At 41.2% G+C, this 22,270-nt stretch overlaps 1 protein-coding gene across 2 annotated transcripts in view; it reads right to left on the bottom strand.

The window, feature by feature from the left end:
- LOC135237907 (immunoglobulin superfamily member 21-like) overlaps positions 1-22,270 on the bottom strand; it is a 240,079-nt gene that overhangs the window by 21,897 nt on the left and 195,912 nt on the right. For both annotated transcript variants that reach the window (XM_064305459.1, XM_064305458.1), the window contains one exon: positions 3,312-3,427. In XM_064305459.1, coding sequence (XP_064161529.1) covers positions 3,312-3,427 — 116 coding nt within the window. The remainder of the gene's footprint in view (positions 1-3,311; positions 3,428-22,270) is intronic.

Raw genomic sequence — 22,270 nt, 5'->3', positions numbered from 1 at the left:
CCAAGCCTAGCCCAAACATTCAAGACCACTTTGAAGCAATTTGGAGTTACTTTGGAGAAGTGGAATGTGACGTCACGGCTCATAAAATATGTTTAATATCTTAAAGCCATTGCAGCACAAATGATCATTTTGGGGGGAACACAAAGCAGCATAAAGTACTGGCAATACTAGTGGTGAAGCACATTTGTGCTACAGTTGTCACCATGAAAAGCGATGAGCATAAGAGTAAGAGTTTTGTTCACTGAGAGTGTTTCTTATTTTTCCATCCTGTCATGTCTCCACATTCCGACAGCTTTCTGTCACAGAAATGCATCTCCAGCAGCGCAGCTTTGTATTTAACCCCCGAAACCTTTTCTTCCATACTCAACCCTGCATGAATTGTATGTTTCCTATGAATGCCTAAGCTATAAAATGCCTCTGTATTGAGTCTGTTATCTGGTATTTGTCTGATTGGGGATGATTTACCTTGAACAGAGAGGATTACTTGGACATACTTTGAAAGAACTAGGACGATCCTTGTCTAATTGTCAAGTAGTTTGCTGTAAAGGCATTTCATAGTTCACATGCTGCATTGGTAAATAAGTCACTGAAATAAAAAATAAAATAAAAAAATAAACCTTTGAGGAGCTTTGTTTCCATACCAATCTTAATCCTCAGTTTTTTCAGGTCATGCAAGGGCATCCTTCAGAACGGTAACAGTTAGTGTTTTGCAAAGTACACATTTTCCCTTCAACAGTTACAGTACGTGTCAGAGCAGCTTAAAACACAAGATTTACACAGTCAATCCACAGTAAACATTTTCAGGGCTTCTTGCCATATGAGAAGACAACTGTCAGAAATGTCTGTAAAATTCGGTCAAAATGTATTTTAGTTGCACATTTATTGAATGCAGGTAATAAACTCAAAAACATGCCACAAGGTGATAAAATTGATTACAGTGCCGGGCCAGAGGGTTCTGGGTTTGAAACTGCCCTTTTGCCCTTGAGCAAGCTACTTCATCCACCGTTGCCCCAGTAAAAACATTCAGCCATATAAATGGGTTGCTGAAGGCATCATGAAGTGAAACTGCGCTCACCTTGACTAAGGCCATCTTTTTTTGGCAGGTAATGAAATGTTATGATCACTCATTTGCTTTGTGTGTGCCTTTGTGCAACCTAGTTAGATTTGAGTATTAATAAGACAGGGGCAGTCTGAACGACCCTCCCCCCCTCCCCCCCCTCCCCCCGCCTCTAAGGGAGGGCAGAGTGAGTACTGTCAACCATCTGCAAGAAGTAGTTAACGGTCAGTGGTATGGTCAGTGGCTCAGTAAACAATGTCATTTTAAATGAGCACCCGTTCACTTCTTTAGGAGACAGGGATGAATGTGGGGAGGTGGAAATCAGATTGACCTTTCCCTGACCTCTCACCTGGTGCCTAATTGGTCCAGATGGGGCAGAGATAGACCTGGAATACATTAGCGAGCCTCCACAGATAATGATTAATGGCCCAGAAAAAGTTTCATTAACAAGTGTCTGAGGATATAGGACAGTATATGTGCTCCTGTCCTGAAGAACCACAATACTGAAGGGGCTTAATAATAATACCAAATATAGCTGCAAACAATTTTTTAGGATGATTTAAGTGCCAACAATATGAAAATGTACAAAGGCACTGCACATATGTATGTACAACTTTAATTTGGTTGATTTTAATAATCCAATTTTAATAAGGTTGATTGGAATAATCACATAATTTAAAAATGGTAAGACATTTAGAAGGGTCATTCATACCACACCACAAAATCATTGTAAATTATTTGAATAGCAGTGTTCACAATACAACAGTATGTTTAGTTCACAGATTAGTAGAATATTTCTCCAATGATAAAATATGTTCAACCAGTTAAAAGAATAAATCAAACTGTGCTCGAGATGACAGTGGCAGACTGTCAGCACTAGTTTGTCATCTTGGATGATATTTCAAACAAATTTATCCTCATTGCAAAATAGATGATTTCTTAGAGAAGTTAATATCAGAGAAGAGCCCAGTCATTTATTGTAAAAAATGACAAGCCTTTCAAGGATGCACTTAAAAAGAAAGATGCCTTGGAAGCAAAATGCAAGTCATGTGTGGGAATGAATATGCTAGTTGGGAGCAATTGCTATAATAGGCAGAGGTTAGCTAACCTAGTCAATACCCTGGCAAACTTTGATAACGTCTGACATTTTCAATAGATAATATTCCATATTACCCTATTACCTTCCTCTATAACCAAGGTACTTTTAATGTTTGGGCAAACGAGCATAGCTACTGCTATTTTAAAGATTAGTTGCATACTGAGGACCACAAGAGTCTGTCAGAGCTCACAACACATATGGAAAAACTCCAGCGATGTAACACCAACTAAAAATTTCCATGTTACATTTTAGGAGAAATGGCATTACAGGGAAACTGTAACAAATTTCAACTGAGCAGGAAGTAAGCAATCACAAAGAGTGGCGATGCAGCAAAACCTGAAATAACCTACAGTTTTTCCAGTCAGATGGCCTTTATTATCCCGCGCCCAGTGTACAGAGAGTAACTTCAAAATGTTAGGAAACGCAATCCCAGACCGGCACCATCGCACATTTGTCCACTTCCAATGGGTGTTCTTGTCACAAACCTCAAAGCCTGGCATACTGTTTGGTAATTAAGCAATTCGAAACATGTACTACCCAGGTGATCGCCAATATCTAATACCTGCGTGAGGTAGTCTAGTCCCTTTATGCATTTTAACACGGTATGACTGTGTATAAACTATAAGAATATATAATAACATGTTTTCTTGGTCCTAAATTGTTACGACAGTTGAGCTTCAAGTATAAATTATCTGGTGTGGACGCTGCTCAATGATAAAACAATATTGTCCCTGTTATAGTTATTTTTATAGGTCACAGTGTGAACAGAGCTTCTGAGTGTTATACTCTAACTCAGAATTGAAGGTCAGATAATTAACAGCTTTTGTCGCTGCAGCCATGGCATCCAAAGAACAAATTAGTGAAAATTGCAAGTCAATAAATGAAATTATCTTAAGAGATATGTACTAACAAAATTAATTGATTGGCTTGCTGTCATATTAACCGCTGTCATATTGTTTGAAAAGATGAGCATCTGAAGAACCATGTACCTATGACGATTAGCCCAATAATAAAAATAAAATAAATAATAATAATAATTATTATTATTATTGTTATTATTATTATCATTATACACTGCATCTAAATAACACCATCAATAAACTCAAACTGTTTTCACAGGAAACCATGATGGATTAGCTTGCTTAACAGACTCACCGTTGGTTCGGGTTTTCCACCAGATACGATGCACATCAGGGTGAAGTTCTGTGCCTGGTACCGACTGAACGGGGCAGGGGTGTCTGCTGCAACCACAGAGATGGCCTTAGGAGGTGCTGTGGAGGATGCAAGTGAAAATGACATCACTTAAATTCGCACAAGGAATTCACATTTGATTTTACAATCTAATACGAGCTATATTAGAAGTATTAAAATTTAGGCAAAACAATACTGGTCAAAAAAGGTCAAAATGACATTTGGTTTCATATCAGTGTACCATCTGAAGAAAAAGAAAGACAGAAGAGAGAAGGAGTAATTTTAAGGTTCATCCTGATGCAATCCAGCTTTCTCCTTCTGGCTGTAATCATGTGCTCTGCATGGAGCAGACTCACACTGTTTCAGATTCAGAAAGAGAGCAGGATAGAGAGAGAGGGAGACCGGGAGAGAATACTAAAGGAGAGAGAAAGACAGAGAGAAGGGCTGGGAAGTGTAGGAAGTGGAGCAGATCCACAGTAGATTAGCTGGCTGCTGTGAGTAGAGGATGCAGGAGTCTCTTGGGCAGAGAGAGAGAGAGAGAGCACTAAGGGCAAGACCGGTGCCAACATGCTTGGGAGGCGCCCCTTGTGGCCAGACGCTGCCAGTTCCAAAGCTGGTGAACTGTAACTTTTGTGGCATTGGGCTGGGGCATGGGGGGTGTGGGCAGTGAAATCTGCACCCCGTCCCACCACTTGCAACATCATAAACATGAGACCAAGTCAGCGTGAGACGCACTCAGAATGGATAAAAAATTAAGAGTAACCCCACTCTCACACTTTGGGAAAAGCAATTCTCAACACAACAGCCCCCACGGCAAACAATATGTGCCAAGTAGGCCGCAATTACTAGTAAGACAGTGGCAGAGAATGCAGGAACAGGAAAAGGACTCAGACAATGAACAGGTTCTTTCCCGTAGGCTGTATGACACTGTAGTGCTCTAACACCATTACAAATATCCTGCTTTGCATTTGGTTTCAGCCGCAAGACCCTCATTATGGCATTAGAGGAATAAAAAGTCAATTGGAAGCCACCAATATATTAAAAAAAGGAAAAATGACAAATGAAATTTATATGTTTTTTTCAGCTGGCTTTCCTGCCAGAGCGAGATCATTTCATTGGTAGGTTTTCGCCACTGAGTTTCTCCTGATTCTCAGTCAAACATTCTTTGCAGGAGGGCATTAGATATTCTGCCTGCTGCATTAATATATAAAACACTTCCTGAGAATTCTGTTTTACTTCCTTCCTGCGGGACGCCGTAACTTGCCATGGGGCCGAGCGGCGTCTGGTCGGGATTCACGAGTGTAGATGAAGGGGCCACGTCTGATCAGAAAACCAGGCTGGAAGGGAGGAGTCCCCAGCAGGAACCACGGAAGCAGATTTTCTGATTTGATAGAAACACGCGTCGAACAACTTGCTGCGGAAATGTTCGATGTAAAAAAAACCAAGCATTTACTGGCATAGCTTTTAGGTCTAAATCGATTCGTAGCGGTGCAACGGCATGCGACGGTTAATAAAGGGAGTATAAAAAACAAAGTGCGCTAGCCTCGGTGTTCTCGCTGCCTTTCCCGTTAATTGCTTATTGATGGAGCGCTGCGTGGCTGGTAATAAACGGCGAGGTGCGATCAGTCGATTGAGACGTCCGTCCGCTACAGGAACACGCGCACAAATCAGCTCGCGACTATCGGCCTTGATTAAAAGTTCCTTTCAGTAATACAGAAAAGTCTCAAATAAATAAGTCGATTAAGGTGACTGGAACAGAACGTGACCAATTCACCAGATGAAGGAAGATACTGATGGGTTTTATGGTGGTGATGTTGATGCTGTTTGTATTTTTCGTCTGAACTTGTTTACCAATGAGTCCAACTAACGCACTATAAGTCCCCTACGCAATTTTCTCGGGTATTTTAATTCTTATTACAGGTAATATCAAATAAGTGAGCCAGAGGTAGAAACTGGTTTGGTAAAGATGCTAACGGGGTAGAATGCAGGGTTATTTATGTGTCTGGTTTCGTGAAAACAGTGACCCTGTATACCCTGTTTTAAAATGCATTTCGGTGATCCGAACACAAGTGGACAGCCGAGACACATCGCTGTTCACACCTGTGTCTATCATGCGTCTCCAAGGTGTCCAGCTGACCACTTGTGTACAGATTTCGTTACTGCCTATGTCTCTTCCGCTAGAAGGTCGCCAGACAAGCGCCAGATTTGTTTTCGCACGGGCTAACTAAGAAAACAAAAATGTTTCAAGTACTAATATACATGTACATTCCAACTGTTGAGATTGGTAAGACAAAGTCATTTGCGAATTGCAAAACAACCACCACGTCCTGCATTGATGATGTATTTTCCTGTTACGTCCTTGTTGGGGACGCGTCGGGGACGCATCAGGACGCATTAGCATTTACACTATAAAAGACATGTGGACAAATGCGTCCCAGACCACCTCGGCAAGTGGTTTGAGTGATCAGATCACAATGCATCTTGGTGGTCGTTTACACTTGTATTTAGCGCTGTCTACTTCCGATCCGATCGCCCAAGATGCACTTTAAAACCAAGTGTAAACAGGGTCAGTGAGAGTGAGGCTGGATTACATTCCTGTTCCATGCAGATGTATTACTTTGACAGCCTTAGGGGCGATTGGGAAAAGAAAACAAACAAGTTAAATTTAGAAATGATCAACTATAAGTAGTGGTCCACAGCTCTGGTCATGAAATACTTTTTTTGGTTCCGGTGTTTCAGGTGGCTCATATATGTAAAGGGAAACACTTGACCATTCTCGATAAAAGGTAAATATCGAACATCAGTGCCTGGGGGAGAAATGTGTGTAAAATCACAGAATGATGGGGAACTCTTGCTTAAACAACTAAAACTTCTGCAGTCGAGTATCATAAAATAAGAAATAAAAGAATATATTTGTCAAAGTAAATTAACAATACATACTTTAAAAGCTTCTTAAAGTGTGAAACTTGAAAATTTGTGATGACTTCATTTTAACCTCTATTGACAGGAGTTCTTAAGATGTCAAGCCATTCAATTATAGAGCAAAAATTGGGGCGTATTCAAATAAGCCTCAATAAAATATTTAAACTGATTAAAAGCAAGTCCCACCATGCTTGGCATACAATTTTCAAACACAACAACCTCTCATTTAATCCTCCCCTGGATTAAAAGAACATCCCAATGTGATAGCAGTTAAATCCCGCATATTCCATTTAATTGAACTTAAGTTGTGTCTATTGTTGGAGGCTTTCGTATTCAGATGATTTTTGTGTATTCTCCACAAAGCCTTTCTATGCCAGAGATGTATTGTGCACAAAGCAAGGTTTTCTTGACTTTTCTACAACCTATTTTGCATAAAAGAAACTTTTTCACCGACTTGTCTGATGAAACAAGGGCAAGCAGTTTCCTTTCCCTTAGAACCAGCATCACAACTGACTACTGATGTTTCTAAAAGACTGGTGCACAAGGCACTGAGAGGCTGGAGATCAAAAAGGAGAATTCGAGTATTTTAACTTTTACCTCCTTATTTCAAGAGACAAGTTCAGAAGAACATCCGCATGTGTTTGGGATTTTATTTTATTTTTTAACTTATGAAAGAAAACTTGAAGCAGAATATTATATAATTTCTACAGAGTGAGAAAGTGAGTTGTGTGAGTGATGACCGCAGATGATCATATTACCGTCACGTGCAAACGCAGTTTAATAATACATTACGTTTTCAGTGCGCTTACAGTGCAACAGAAACATGAAGAACGTGTTCATTGCCAATGCTTACACTGTAACATCACAAAAATCACACTTTTTACCACTTACAAAAAAGACAGATTTACATTTTAAATATTTACTTGTGTTCAATACTGTCTAGGGTGGACGAGTTAAAAGAAGAATGTCCAACATGCCTTTTTTATCCAGAGGCAGTTTATTTACAGCTCAGGAACATCAGCTACCAGAACAACCCCAATTACAATAATTGTATCAACATTAAGTTGCAAGGCAGCTGTAAATTAAAGCACTAAACACTTGTGCTCAGTTACCAGGGAAGATGAGAACCACAGCTCCATATGGGCAGTATATCAGTGCTGGTCTATGGGCGATCCTGTGGCTTCTGCTTGCCTGGCAATCCGAGAAGAAGCCAAGCCAAACATGGACACAGGCACAGACTCAGTACGCGGTGGTCTTGTTTGCGCTGGCGGTATAAACGCCATTCCATCTTCTTATGTTCACGTCGTCATCCGTCTTCACAGAACAAACCTAAAAAATTCCTCCTCGGACCCCCCCCCCCCCCCCCCGCAGTGTGAGACAGTCCTGGGGCTGCACAACCCTCCGTGCCTCTTTTTTAAAAAATAACTGCAGATGGGATTTTTATGTCACCGGTATGGTGGTGTAATGAACAGGGAATTCCCAGGAGGCATATGTCTCTGGCCGTTAAGCAAAGGTTTCTCTGAGCCCTCTGAAAATAAGCCTTCTGTGTGTTGGGCCTGCTACTACCTTCTAAAAGATGCGAGGACAGAGTAGCAGCACACAGATTGAAAGGTCAACTCTCAGCTACACTTTTGCCCCAGGAATGTCGTTTCCTGGTGATTTTTTGAAATAATGAAATATTCAAATCTAGTTTTACTTTTTCACCCTTTCTTTATTATGATGAACATCCTGAAATTCACCAACTGGTGTTTGTAAAGTTCCTCTCACTTTTGCTGCAGTTTGAGAATCTATTTTGAACACAGACGTTCAGAAATAAACACACATCCAGCACACACAGATTACAGAGTATAGAGGCTCTGGGCTTTCTCGACAGAAAGAACGGACTGAAAACACCAAGGCAAGCTTGGTTTGAGAGGGAAGACTCAAAGACTGCGTGGTCCTGATAAAAAAAAAAACAAATGCCTTCTAAAAAAGACTTTGAAGTGAGCTAAACAGTGCCAACAATTGACTGCAAATTATACTAATTTCAGCCTGCATCGTACAATGCATTCTTCAACCATTCCCCACGCCCCTCAATTTTCCAATGTATTCGATTGTAATTTATTAATGGGCAAATTCTCCTCTGAATAATAAAAACATGCATCTTTATCAACATCATATTTTTGAATGATCATTCTTTTTTCTGCCATTTTTTAAAAAACTTCACTGCAGTCACCATGGATACACAGGAGCTAAGTCTAAGCAACAGTTTCCAGGCTGTCCAAAGCATAGAACTGACATGAGCAGAACTGAGCCGAGATGCAAAGAAGCCATGTTGCACAGACTCCGAATCATCGTTTCATTTTACACATTAAACAACCCGTGCTCGCTTTCAAAGCGCAACACAGCTGCTGAACCTGCCAGGGAGAGACCGTCAACATATTACGCTGCGTTTGCAGGTTTAAATTTACCTTCAAATGTGCAGCAGAATTAAAAGACCTTGTGAGTACACTCAAATACTGCAGTCAGCATGTATAATTCCTAACATACACTCAAAAACATTTTGTTGTTTTTGTGGTTAAAAAAAGAAAAAAAAACTTCATGTTGATACTGTCTCCTGAAGAGAAAGGAGGGGTAATTCTCTTTCATGAGAACAAATCATCGCCTCTGTCTCCTGACAAATACTGTAGTAAAACCAAGGATGAGGTGAGATCCACTGCCAAATCTTCACTTCTGTCAATCACAGATATAATGAGACATCCAGCATGCTCTTATGACCTGCACTCACTTAGTGATCATCTGCCCTAAACTTTGAACAATGATATTAACAACAATAATAATGCTCAATACTTTAGAAATAATGTTTTGCAAGTTAGCTTTGGTGATTGTGTGAAGAAGAAGAAAGAAAAAAAAAACACTTGTTGATGGGATCCAGGCCCATGCGTGCTGAAGTAGAGTAGGCTCTGCACTGTTATCGGGTCTGTCCAGGAGAATTTCCTTAGAGGAATCAGAGGTTCTCTTCAGGAGTGTCTAGCTAAGTCTGGTACTCAAGGAGTTGTAGTGGCTCTCACCCACAGTGTCCCAGGAGTAAACTTCAGAGGCCACTCAAAGGAGCACTGGAGAACCGAGTCATACTTTCAATCAAGAAGTGAGGCACTGTGCAATTTCTTCTGTAACACCAGCTCAGTTCAGATCTGCTTTAGTGTGTGAAGGCGAATACATGTGTGTGTGCGTGCATGTGTTTGAGTACGTTTCTGGAAATCGCTATTATTTGGTGCCTTCTCTGCAGTCTACAGAAGGTAAGCTAAAAGGACACCCAGGAAAACACTTTGGCGTTAGAAGAAATCTATGCAGTGTGGATGAGATACAAGATTGTTACTCTTTCACGCTCTGGATTGCAGTCCTCGGCAATTCTTTTAAAACCTCCCGTTTCCTGGGATGCAATGTTGTGTTTGTTTGTAACATGCCGGAGTCTAAGAAGAGTGCTGCGGGACGGGACCGGATGACTCCGTCGACCCGCTCACGCAGGAAGCGAACAAATTTGGTCGTCTGTTTTTCGGGTCTACGCTGCCTGAAAAACCAATCAGAGCGAAAGAGCCTCTCTGGGGGCGAAAGAGACACATTGAAATGAGCGCTGGCAGGAGCCTCCGAGTCCTAAATCGGCCCTTTGAAATCCAGCTCCCAGGACGAGGCTAAGCGAGAGATAAAAGAAGCCAGAGTGCGTTTTAATCACTCCGCCATTGTGCTTTTAACATTTGCATTTGCCCCCACCCCCTTCATTTGCATTCCTCATTACAAGGCTGTCAGCGCCCATCCAGACCCCCCCCCCCCCTTCCTGCCCTACCCTGGGTGGGAGGGAGGGGGGAGCGGGTGGAGGCACTGGCAAACTGCACGAGGGGGATGGGTAACTCCAGAGTAAACCAGTCCACTGAGTGTCAGGAAGAGAAAGAAGCACGTACACAGAGACAAAGACTGTCACATTTACTGTTACAGAGTCCATTAATCATGCATGACGTCCGAGTGTGTAGGTGCGCGTGTCTGCGTGTGTGTGTGTGAATGCGTCTGTGTGTGCTTTGCAGCATGCTTTGGAGTGCACAAGACAGTACAGTTAAATTACCCTGAGAAAGCAGTCAACAACTGTCAGCTTAGTGCATCCTGCAGGCCATGTAGTTTAGAAGGCCACGCTGTGGTCATCTGGGCCTCTTCCAAGTACCACCAAGCTGCACTGGCAAAAACAGCCGCGAGGCTTTGCGGGTTTGATAGCCCAAATCTTTCTAGTCTGACCGGGTTTATCGCACTTCCACTGCTCTTTCGCACCATTACCAAACTCCATTCTGATTCAGAGCTCTCCCTTCCGCCCCCACCTCCATTCTCAATCCAAAAAGAAGCCAAGGCTTACTTTCCAAACAACAGAAATTGAGACAGCCCGTTCGCTCTGAGTCACTTCCCAAAGTCATGCTCTCACGCATCCGCTTTCGGATGACAGCCTGTGGATGTGTCATGGCTGCTAACGGCCTCGCGGTTCCTCTCCAGCTCCTCCAGCAGCTTCTCTTCGGAGGGGGGAAGCGGCCTTGGACTCTGAAGGCACCGGCTTTAACTACCATGGCTGGAGGGACATAAGAAAGGATTTCGCGGGTGTGATGAAGTGGGGAAGTAAGAACAGGTTTTACGAGAATGGTGGAAGAAGAAGAAAGAAAACGGACAGATGGGCAGCCCCGGCGCGGCACAGTAGCGGTAACACCGCGGCTGGCAACCTCGCCCCTAAAGCCGGCACTTTGTCTTAGGGGGCCTCCACACAATCTGCCTGGGATTTGGCAATGCAACCGCCCCACCGGTCCCCCCATTGTCCCCAACCCCACTTCATGGGTCACTCTGGGTAGTTTGCACACCCAGAGCAGGCTGTTTTTTTTAGGGTGCCCTGGTCCCGCAGATATCACAGAAAACTTGCTTTATGTACGGACGCGAGGTTTAGTTCATGGGGATCATTTTAATCCCATGCTTTTTCCTTCATTCTTTCTTTCTATTGACACCTACTTTACTGTGGCCATGAAGCTGTATGAGGCCAGAGAGCCCAGCATGCCACATTCTGGTCTGAACTCCGCCCCTCGGTTGTGCCAAGTAGAAGCCCTGCCCATGTGCCCCAGAGACAGATGGTCATCTCAGCACCCAGCTGCCAGGGGGCACAGGAATAGCTTCAGTGGCCGGGGGATAGAGGGAGGGCAGTGGGGGGGGGGGGGGGGGGATTCATACTGAGAGGTTTGGGAGCTAGGGCTAAACTCATAAGTGAAAATATGCAGGCCGGATGCACGACAACGAATTGCAGTAGAAAGCCATGAAGATTTGCAGGAGCCCCAGCAGAGACCCACAGGGACAAGCCATTTAAGGTTCCTGATTGGTTGGATCAGTCGGCTCTAATGGCAGGTTTGGTACCGTTGTTTACTGTGTGAAACAGAATACAATAAATAGAAGGTGTTACAAATGAAGTGGCCAATGTGCTCTACTTAATTAGAAATGGCTTATTTAGCTGCTTTATACAATTCCCTCTTGCGACAGGAGTCGGCAGTAAACAGGTAATTGGATACTTATTGTTAAGTCACTTCACATAACACACTTATTGATTGATACTGAACACTCTGGAGTAAATTCCAGGAGACTCTGAACATTTATCAGAATGATACCACAAAGAAGCACGGAAAAATGTGAAAATCTCTCAAATTTGTGGATTTTGTACTTTGGCTATAGGGGTTAGGATCCTGCTGTGTTCTCGGTAGCAGTCTGATAGGTCTCTGTAGTGCATTTCCTGTGTGCACAGACGGAGAATGTTCTGTAGTTTTAACCAGGGCTTAAAAAAAGGAAACGGAAATGAAAACCAGAAATGAAAGGCACTTTTGCAGGAACAAAAACAATAACAGAAACAAAATCAGCATTACTGTTCCTGAGCAAAAATGTCAAGTGAAAATTTTTAATTTTGAGGCAGGATATTTACAGTTTAGAATAAAACAATTATAGCGGTAATAATATAGTCAGCTAATATATAGCCTAGTTAGTTTGTTCGCTTAGTCCCTTAGCTTGCCAGCAATAATACAGGTAGATGAGTCGGGTTCCATTATCATTTTAACGTTACTTTGTTACTACTTTACATAGGGGTTTTATCTGCAAGTGGTTAATGAATGATACAAGGCTGTTTGTTATTGGTAACTTAAGCAAGCATCGAAACAAAAATGAATCGATGACCAAGCTGCAACATTAGTCAATGATAAGCAAGCATTGATACAGCAATTATGAAGTTGTAGCGTAGTTTCCGTAAGATGGTAAAACCATTTTGTTCTCTTTGATCTGGATAACTTAGGTTAGTCCACATCATGTTTCCATGACTTTGTGATGGCACAAAATCATGGTGGCAGCAGGCATTTTTCATTTCTCAAGTTGAACTTCTGAATTGCTAGACAGTTTGATTTGGCTATATTGACTTCCTGGCTTTCTCGACATGATGGATCGGTATCATTCAAGTGGGTCTGCAAAGCGTAAACTGATTCGACAGCAATTCTGCAGAAGGTAACGTAACCCTGCATCGGCTGTTTTTATTTTTTTTTGAGTTTCTGCTGCCACATGCTAACGCTACTCCCAGCAATGCCATTTCTGCTAGCTTGCCAATTAGCAAGCCTACACAAACCACAATGGGACAGCAGTGCCTTTAAGTTTATTGATGGACGAGTCAGACATTGTAGCAAGCTGGAATTTGAGGACAGCCTATTGTGTCTGCTTTTGGTAGATGGAAGAAGACCTTTGCGGGTAAGACACATTTTATTTATATCACGCTGGTGGTATTTTGCATAGTCTAATATATCACTGGTAATGCTTTGTCTATGCCTTTAGTTTTCTTATTGAAAATGACTAGGCCAGTCAGTCAGTGCAAGTTATTGCTACGAGAACAGCCCCGAGCCGCTGTACTCTTGCTCGATTGTGTCACAATGAAGTTGGTAAGTGTTTTAATTTTTAATGTTAGGCTACTTTGAAAGATATCTCAGTGCTAAGTATTATCTCTCAGTGTGGATAATGTTGACGTTACCATCCATTTATGTTTAAGTCAATTGTTGAATGTGATTTATGCAGTTAATGAAGCTGGTATTTCAATTAAATACCACGCTACCCTACACCTTGTAAATGCCAGGAGTTTAGATTCAGATTATTTGCTTATCTTGCTGTGAGGTATTTGATTCTGCTCAGAGCCAATGAATATAAAAAAAATCTGTTTTCAAGTCCTAGTTTTAACAGACCTGTACATATGCACATGTCAGTTTGAGGCAACTGAAGTTCTGTATGTGATGCACATTTGTATATGTGTATGTCTGTGTCCACACATTTCTGTGTGTAAGCACGTACATACATAATTGCATGTGCTGTGTGCATGCACATGTGTGTGGTGAACGTTCTGCAACGTGTGTATAAAAAGGTGAGTGAGGTTCCTCCTCAACGACTCCTGGAAGCAGCACTCTGAAACCTCTCTGTACCTACGGTCCCCAGAGCATTGTGCCATAATCACTGAAAGAGATCAAATTCCCTGGACTCAATCTCCTCCTCTCCTTGTGTGTGTGTGTGTGTGTGTGTGTGTGTACGTAGGAAGGTTGAATAAAAGAAATCAAATGAATGAACAGTAACCCTAACCTTCTACCTACTGCTGTTTTACACCCTGCCTGTGAGGTGGGCTGCAGCAGAGAGCTCTAATGCGTCTCAAACAGCGAGTAACAGCAGGGGCTTAGACGTGAGTTCCCTATTCCCAGCCAGACTGAAACTCACCATATCACTGCCAGCAGGGAAACGGCCATAAAAACCATACACTGCGGCCGCTTTACTAGGGGCGTTTTTGGGACGATTTTGATACGAAATATGAAAGTTGAAAAAATAAACGTCCAGTACAACATAGCAAAATTAAGAGCTGGGTCACGATTCTCTCTCTGTCTTGCCCCCACTCTCCCTTTTTATGTGGAGAGAAAGAGATCGCATTTGACCAGAATTTCAGCTCTTCCTTCCGACAGGCAAGAACGGGTCATCACTGTGTAATCAGTGCGGAGGCACGACGTGGGCAGCAGTGGAGGTTAAAAATGCACCGGGCTTCAGTCAGCTGTTAACAAGGATTGACAACAATTGCAAAAAGCTATGTCATCGTTTTTGTAGTGTACCGCTTTGTTCAGCTAGCAAATTAAAACAGCAGTATTTGAGATTTTATGCTTTCTTAACATTTTTGTCCTTAATCAAAATCAAATGGAATTCTGCTCTAAAAATTGACAGTCGTATCGAATCGGGATTTTGAGCATGGTTACACCCCAGTGCTCTACCCATCCTGGCCTCCTCACCTCCTTCTTGTTTCTTTCAGACCACAGGAAAAATAAACATCTTCCACTGAGTCACTGCTGAGTTTGTTTTCCTCTGCAGGTTAATCTTTAATTACACGTAATCAGAAAAGTGCATTCTGTGTTCAAAATGAGGTGTGGGGCCTTATTTACCAGAGTCCTGCTGGTAAATAAGAATAAAACAGGCACAATTAATAATAATTACATGGCCAGTTGTGCATACATTTAAAAAGTGTTGCCAACAAATACCGGCAGTCTTCATTTTTTCAGTATTGTCAACATATCCTATGAAAACACCAAAACCAAAAATGTATTTTTCAACATTAAGCATTCAACCAGGAACGCCATTCGTTTATATTGTGTACTGGAGTCATTAAATACAGCTCAGAAAGACGTATTTTCATTTTCAGAAAATGCAACCTATAATCATAAAAATCATGGCCACTAGATTTTTAATTTCGATGGGGGACTATTTTCATTATGACAGTGTCGAACTGTAGACATATCAGAAAAGCTATTTTTAAAGCAAACTCTATAAAGTTTCAGTAAAAAGTGCAAAGGCCAGGTTCTTCGTACAGGTGAATTATGCTGACAAAGTAACAGTATGTCTCTTTGATTTGTTTTCATACTTTTTAGGACAACAATGGAGTTCTATGACTTCCGCTATATTGGCGTTGGCTAGATCCTTTTACAGTTCTAACAGACAGAATTAATTCATGAAGGTTCCGTTCAATGTGAGTTTACAGGGAAGGATTTCCTGACCTTCTGAGATATATACTGTAATTAGTCAAGCATGATAAACATTTATAAAGGTCTACACAATATATTCAGGCATATCCAAGACAACTGTACAAATTGAGGAGCATTGCTTGTTACCCACTTATCCATTATGTAGCGAGACTCATCCGCTGCAGGCCAAAAGAGTGGATGGATCACCCACGGCTGTTAGTCTGATGTTTTTTTGTCCATACATTATCTTAAGGATGTCTTAAACTATGGAAATGCACATCTATATCTGGCAAAAGGCACAGTCCAGATAATCATTTTTAATTAGTTTAAAGAGAAGCATCTCTCATCGAATGCACATTTTATGAGGGATTGCCAAGCGTACAAGGTAGAAGGTCTGTTTTTAAAAACTGTTATTGCTGATGTTCCGACGTTCACATCTGGAATAGTCATTTTTAAATGGCAAATGTGTGCAATTGAACAAGGGGTTTTTTTCCCCTTATATCCACAGATTTATTTAATTTTTTTTGCATTATCTGTGCTTGACATCAAGGTATAGTGAGGATATATAAAGGATGAGTTCATCATCATGAGAAAGGACACGTTTGTTTGCTAACATTACGTGGAACACAATATACAGACAACAGAGAGGTTTCCCCTCTGAAGTGCATATGTTTGGAATACATTTGAAATTATTACATTGATTTCACTGAATTGTGTCACGATGTAACTATACACAGGAATGTTTGTGGCCTCTGGCTTCCTGACCACGGGACTGACCCTCCGCTGAGTCACGTTCACCACAAGCTTTGTCTGGTCAACCAAGGTGTAATTAAGTGCCTGTCTTCTTCCTCTTGTGACCCTGCAAAAACTGCTTGAACAATTAGCCACCAGCTTGGTGCAGGAACACCACTTTTATGAGGAAATGGGGAGCCCGATTTACCACACTTAAAGCAGTAATCAATTGTATATCTATCAGTATTTGATTGACAGCTCCAATACCTTGAGCCAATCAAATGTTTGTGTGCCCAAAATAATCTACCAATCAGGTTCCAGGGAACACACGTGGGATTCCATCACATCAGTGACTTTGTGAGCATAAAAACTCACCAAAAATGTAACAGCTCTGCTTTGATGGTAAAGACAATCGTCTACCCAACCGGACCCACTAAGGAAACTGACAGACCAGAAGCACTAAGTGAATTGACGGCCCAAACAAGCATCTCGTCTGATCATCGAGGCAGAGCTAGCCTGTTATCGTCTGCAAAATAAACCTGGGTCTGGGTTGTTTCCCTCCGACAGCTGTTTTGAGGGACAAATATCTCCAGACTTTTCCTCCCATATCTCCCTTGCGGCCAGACCCAAGCGGAAGGTCTGTGCTCATCCAAAGTCGTCTTGACTAGAACTCGACGTGACCCCGACTACAAAGAAGTTTTCCAGGGGCACATGCACCTGCAGTGGCCTTGGGCCAGCTGACGCATAACCTAATGGAATTAAGGATTGGCCTCCCCTTTTATTGCTATCAAGTATTGAAACACATTTAATATAACACTGACATCAAACCATAGAATAGTGTAAAACTTGTAATACCTGACTGCGTAATTTTACTGCTGTTTCTTGTTGTGTTTTGTATTGCTATGCGTGTGCTGGTCCAGAATATAAAATTCCATGACCTTGTTGTTTTACATTGTTAAAACTTAATTTTAGGAGACTTATTAAACTAACTAACCACGTAATACAGAGTAGCGTGTCACTAACCCATAACACAAATTAAACTTTGGAAGTACTATTAACCTCTATGTATATCATTTCCTCTGATTAAGAATTAAATAATGTTATCCTTCATATTATGCAAATGATTGTTTTCAATTAGCCTGTTCACATATCCATTATCACAGCCAATAAATATATATCCTTTACTTCTAAACCATTGTTGTGTCCTTGTTATTTCACTAAGCTTGGCTCTACAGACATTGATTGGTTGTTGAACTCAGTAGGTCTGAATAAACCTGACCAAACCTCACTATTGAATACATTTAACAGTATTTTTCTGTATCTGCCTACATTCTCTAATGCAGGATTGTAAAACTCCAGTCATGCAGGGCCGCAGTGTCTGCAGTTATCTGTGGTTTCCTTTCAATCAGCAGCCAATTAAGAGCCTGAGAAGGTTTGGGGACTTTAGCCAATCAATGACTTAAATTAATCACTTGTGCTGAAACACACTGAAAAACCAGCAGACACTGCAACCCTTCAGAACTGGATTTTAACCCCCCCTGTTCTAATGTGACAAGAAAAAAGAATTATACAAGACCATTTTTAAAAAGGATTCCTTACTAATGAATTATTCAAACAATAGATATCGTTGTTAATCATGTAAAATATATGAAATCAGCCATTGTTGCACAGATCCATATGTCCTTTGTGTGGGTACATGCAGCTGAAGTGGCATGGAGTGGCTTTTTCACCACGTCGCATTTGATGATGTAAGGAGAAACGTAGCATGAGAATGTGCCTTTTGCTAAAGGTAGATGTGGAGAAAGACGACAGACACCAGGATGCATTTAAGCTTTAGATGTTAGCAAGCCCAGCAAGAAAGTGAGGCTAGGTCTAGCACAAGTGGCTTGCCAACCTCAAAATTGATGAAAAGAATGTTTACCAATAGCAGCCTTATTAACATTTATGTAAACACTGTTAGATCAATATATTTTACACATATCTATAATTATCAGTCTGCCACCACGTTTCCATCAGAAGTTTATCTTGCCTTTACTAATTGTCAATAACGCTTGACAAAGTGTCGCATTTTGTGTTGGTATTCAAATAGGGAAACCATCTGAGGTTTGTGGGAGTGCATATGGCTTTTCACATTAAATTGATGGATCTTGATAAAGACGTTTTGGTTTTTACATGGGTTGTTGGCTTTCTCTCCCAGAATGAATGACTTCCTGCTTCACATTAAGTGTTCAGAAATGTGCTGTGGGTTTCAAAAATGTACTTTGGGTATGGTAGGGAAAAATACAACTGTATGTATAGTTTGTAGTTGAGGGAATTTGTCATCATTGTTCCCCAGAACAAAGAGGTCCATTTTCCACTTGATATATTTCACTCTCAGCAGATTGCCAAACACCGCAAATTGACTCTGAAAAGGTTGCCTGTGGATACAATAGCTTTTTTTATATGAAGGACATATTTTACTAGTCAGCTTGTATAGAATTCCATGCTTTTTATTTTCTGAAGCATCACTAATGCTCAAAAAAATGTACTGTAGTTAGTCATTGTTTTTATAGCCCCCAACATACTGCATATTGTTATACTGATTTACTATTAATGGAAATAAAGCACAAACGGACAGTACAGCAATACATTCAGCCAAGAACAAAAGGTGCTTTTAAAATAAATAGTACATTCATATGAATTATTATTATTATTATTATTATTACAACAACAAAATGAGGGTTTCAAACCCCAATGTGAAATTGGATTTTTTTTACATGTCTGCAAATGTGTGAAGAAGGAATTTCAGACAAATTGGGGATCAATTAAATTGCAGGCTCTGCTCCTGCTGTGTCCTCAATACTGCTTAACTCCTGAAGAAAACACATTTTTAAATAATTTTGTTTAACAAAGAAAATATGTGTAAAAGCATTATATTCTCTTTGCACATATCAAAGTCACTCGATGAGCCTATTAACAGTGTTGTAAAAGAGTCCATACATGCATAAGTACTTATGAAGTATGATTTTTTTTGAGACCGTTAATATGGGGACAGTTATTGGGCAATAAACTAGTCACAAGATTATAGAAGCTCACACACAGAGTTAATCTACACAGATTTTCAGATGCATTTTTGTTGATTTTCCCATTGCAAATGTAACTATCTCTTTTCATTGTCCCCCGTGTGCTGCAATTCCACGCTTGTTCTCTCTCTGCGTCCCTCTCTCTCTGTCTCTGAGCAGCGCACTGCTGGAGTCAGCTCCAGTACCATAATGCCTCAGCGCTAGATGGAGAAAATGTGAAAATGACAGCAAGAAAGAAGGCACCCTCACCAGCTCCAAGTGTTCAGACCACAAAAAGAGTCTATGATTTGCGGGTAATTACGGTGCTATTTGGGATAGATTAAACCTTTATCCCCTTAGTTCCTCCATTTATGACGTATTCACTTTGAAACTGCGGTTTGCAATGGGTCTTTTGGAACTTTGTGCTGTAGAACACAACAGGACAACGCTCCTAATAATACTTTGCGTAAAACAAATGACTTAAGTGCTTTTCGGAAGTTTTTTTTTTTTCAGGACATGAACATTGATGGTAGAGTGCAGTCTTTTTTGTGTCTCAATCACATGGAGAACCAGTGAGATATCCCTGCCGTAGGGCTGCAGAGATCTTAGTAATTACAGTGCTAGGCTGCAACCAGTGTGTTTACTCAGTTTTAGCAGGGTTTGAATAGCTGGTAGAGATCACTTCTCTTGCCTGCCTGAAATAGCAGGTCTGTAATTGTAAGGCAGGTGCCTGGACTGTCTTCCCTCCCCACTCATTCGGTCACAGAGGGTTAGAACAAGTGGGGATAGACTCTCCGGCAAAGTCACCCTGCGTGCTCGCTGCCAAGTGGTAGAGTCTTCATTATCACAAACAAGGTGTCACTCACTCCCAGTCCGGTCGATCAGTTCAGGGGCAATCTGACAAACATTTTGACTTTGAAAACTGCCGGCTGGAGATGTTTCTCATCAAATTTTCCTCTGCGTCTAGATCTCTTTCCACCGACACACCTTCATGTGGCTTTAGCTGAGTGGGATTTCATTCGGTTCTGCCCCCCATAAAACGGCACAATATGTTACATTAATAAAATCGATTTCGGCAGCGGCGGTGGAAATCATGAAAGGCAACTCAGCTGTTATATGAGAAAATAAAAACTGAGGAGAAAGTGCCTGGTCGGAGGTTCCATACATTATTGAATCTGCCTAGCAAGGGCCATTAACTTGGTGTGAGTCGCTCCTTAACACTTTATTTGGGCTTCATTTTTTAAAACGCTCTTTTCTCCAGAAAAAATGAGCAATGGGACTTTTCTTCAGAGAAATGTGCCAGCTCCTACATGCTGATGCCTGTGAAGGTGACAGCTTTGCTGAGAGCAGCCGTCGGTGCCCTTTAAGAAGCCTTTTGGGAAATTCATAATGCCGGACGAACATTGTACAATTTTGCCGTAATATCGTCATGACCTATAAGATGCTAACCAATTTTCAGCGTTGAAGGAACATGTTAGGAGAATTCTAGTGTTGTAGCTCATGCAGTGTAAGAGGGTCTATGACCTGTGTGTAATTGTCTCTTTGTTCTTCAGACCTCTCTCTACGTCCTGACAAAATTCAGAAATGCTGCAATTTTCAGCCATAATGTGTCACAGCATGAGAAATGTTGCATCAGAATGAATCTACAATGGCTGCAAATAGGCAGCAGAAACCTAGTTTTTGTATGCAGGCCTATTTTATATGGCTTTTACAGATTTTTGGAAGAATAACCACCCCAAAAAAATCAATAACGATGATTACCCATATACATACACTTCATATGAAATGTCATCATATTTGTTCATTATCTGGTGTAATGAGGCTGATCATTAAAATAAAAAAGTAAAAAATGATGTGTACTCTGCTCACAGTGATCTGTACACACCATTAAGGGAATCAATGATGATTAGCCAAACTTAAAAATGTCTTTAGGTGTGAGTGCTGAATTCCAGTTGCCTAAATATTGAATAGCACAGGACCTGCATTTGGATAGACTTACACTGTGTATTAGACCACTTCCCTGTGATTCATGGAGACTTGTAAAAAGCAAAAAAATAAAAAAACAATGGGAAAGAAAAAGACCAAGGCCTAACCTAGGTTCTTCCAATGCCGTATCAATTATTCTCTAATAAATCTCAATGAGCACATTGTCGAGCATGTCACACATCATTTCTGTATGTGGTACTCTGTAGTTCAGAATCTATTCAATATACGAAAAGGATGGATTAGCATGATTTTGAAAGATTCTGCCAGGTCCAAAATGTATTGACATTCTTTTCTGTAACATAATCATAAAGCAACAGTAGTTTATAATGGTTGGTTACTAAACAGCAATAGTTTCTGGTAGAGCTAGTTACAGCAGCTACTTTACCTGATTGTGTTTGGACATTTTGTTGGTGTATGCCCAGCAGTCAAGCAGTAAAATATGCACGCCTCTACTCCTGCGTTTGGTCACTTTTTTTACTAAAATATTACATCCTCCTTCACCATACAAGCAACATGAAAGTCATACATGTGTGGGGAAGGAGGGTTTGCAGTAGCCTGAAACTTAAACCATTGCAAATTGTGACTTTTGTGAATGAAAGCAGTCCACTGTGAGGGGACCTGCAATCTTAAGATTTTTCAAGTTGCACCGTGTCCGTACAGCATAACTCATACACATAAAAAATAAGTAAGAACACTAAAAATTCTCCTCAGAAACTGCATGCATCTCATTTAAAAGCCCCCTCCCGCCTGTTCCACAACCAAGTTACTATCAGACATGAAACACCAGTGTGCTAAATAAAGAAGAGGCAAAGCCTGTGTGCATGTGTAGTGTGTGCGTCTGTGTGTATGCGTATGTGTGTGCATGTATGTGGGTTGTGTGTGTAGTCCCTGGAGGGGTCATTACAAGCATCGTGCTTCTCCCAGTCCCAAAAGTCCTAGTTTTAACATCCATTTCATACACAACTTTTGCATTTTACATAGCTCATGGGTTAACTGCACAGTCACACCTTAAAAAAATAGTGCCTAGGATGGAAAATGTATTTCTCTCCCCCCCTCCCCACCCCACCCACCCCCCAACTCACCTCATCTAATTTGTATTCGGCTTAAGGAAACTGGCAAAAGGAGAACAAATCCATTCGCTGCAGGCCCGCCGGCTGCATTCAGGAGCTTTTAAATCTACACT

Source organism: Anguilla rostrata, chromosome 13 (genome assembly GCF_018555375.3).
Source record: "Anguilla rostrata isolate EN2019 chromosome 13, ASM1855537v3, whole genome shotgun sequence".
NCBI lineage: Eukaryota > Metazoa > Chordata > Actinopteri > Anguilliformes > Anguillidae > Anguilla > Anguilla rostrata.
This window is presented reverse-complemented; position numbering and strand designations above follow the sequence as displayed.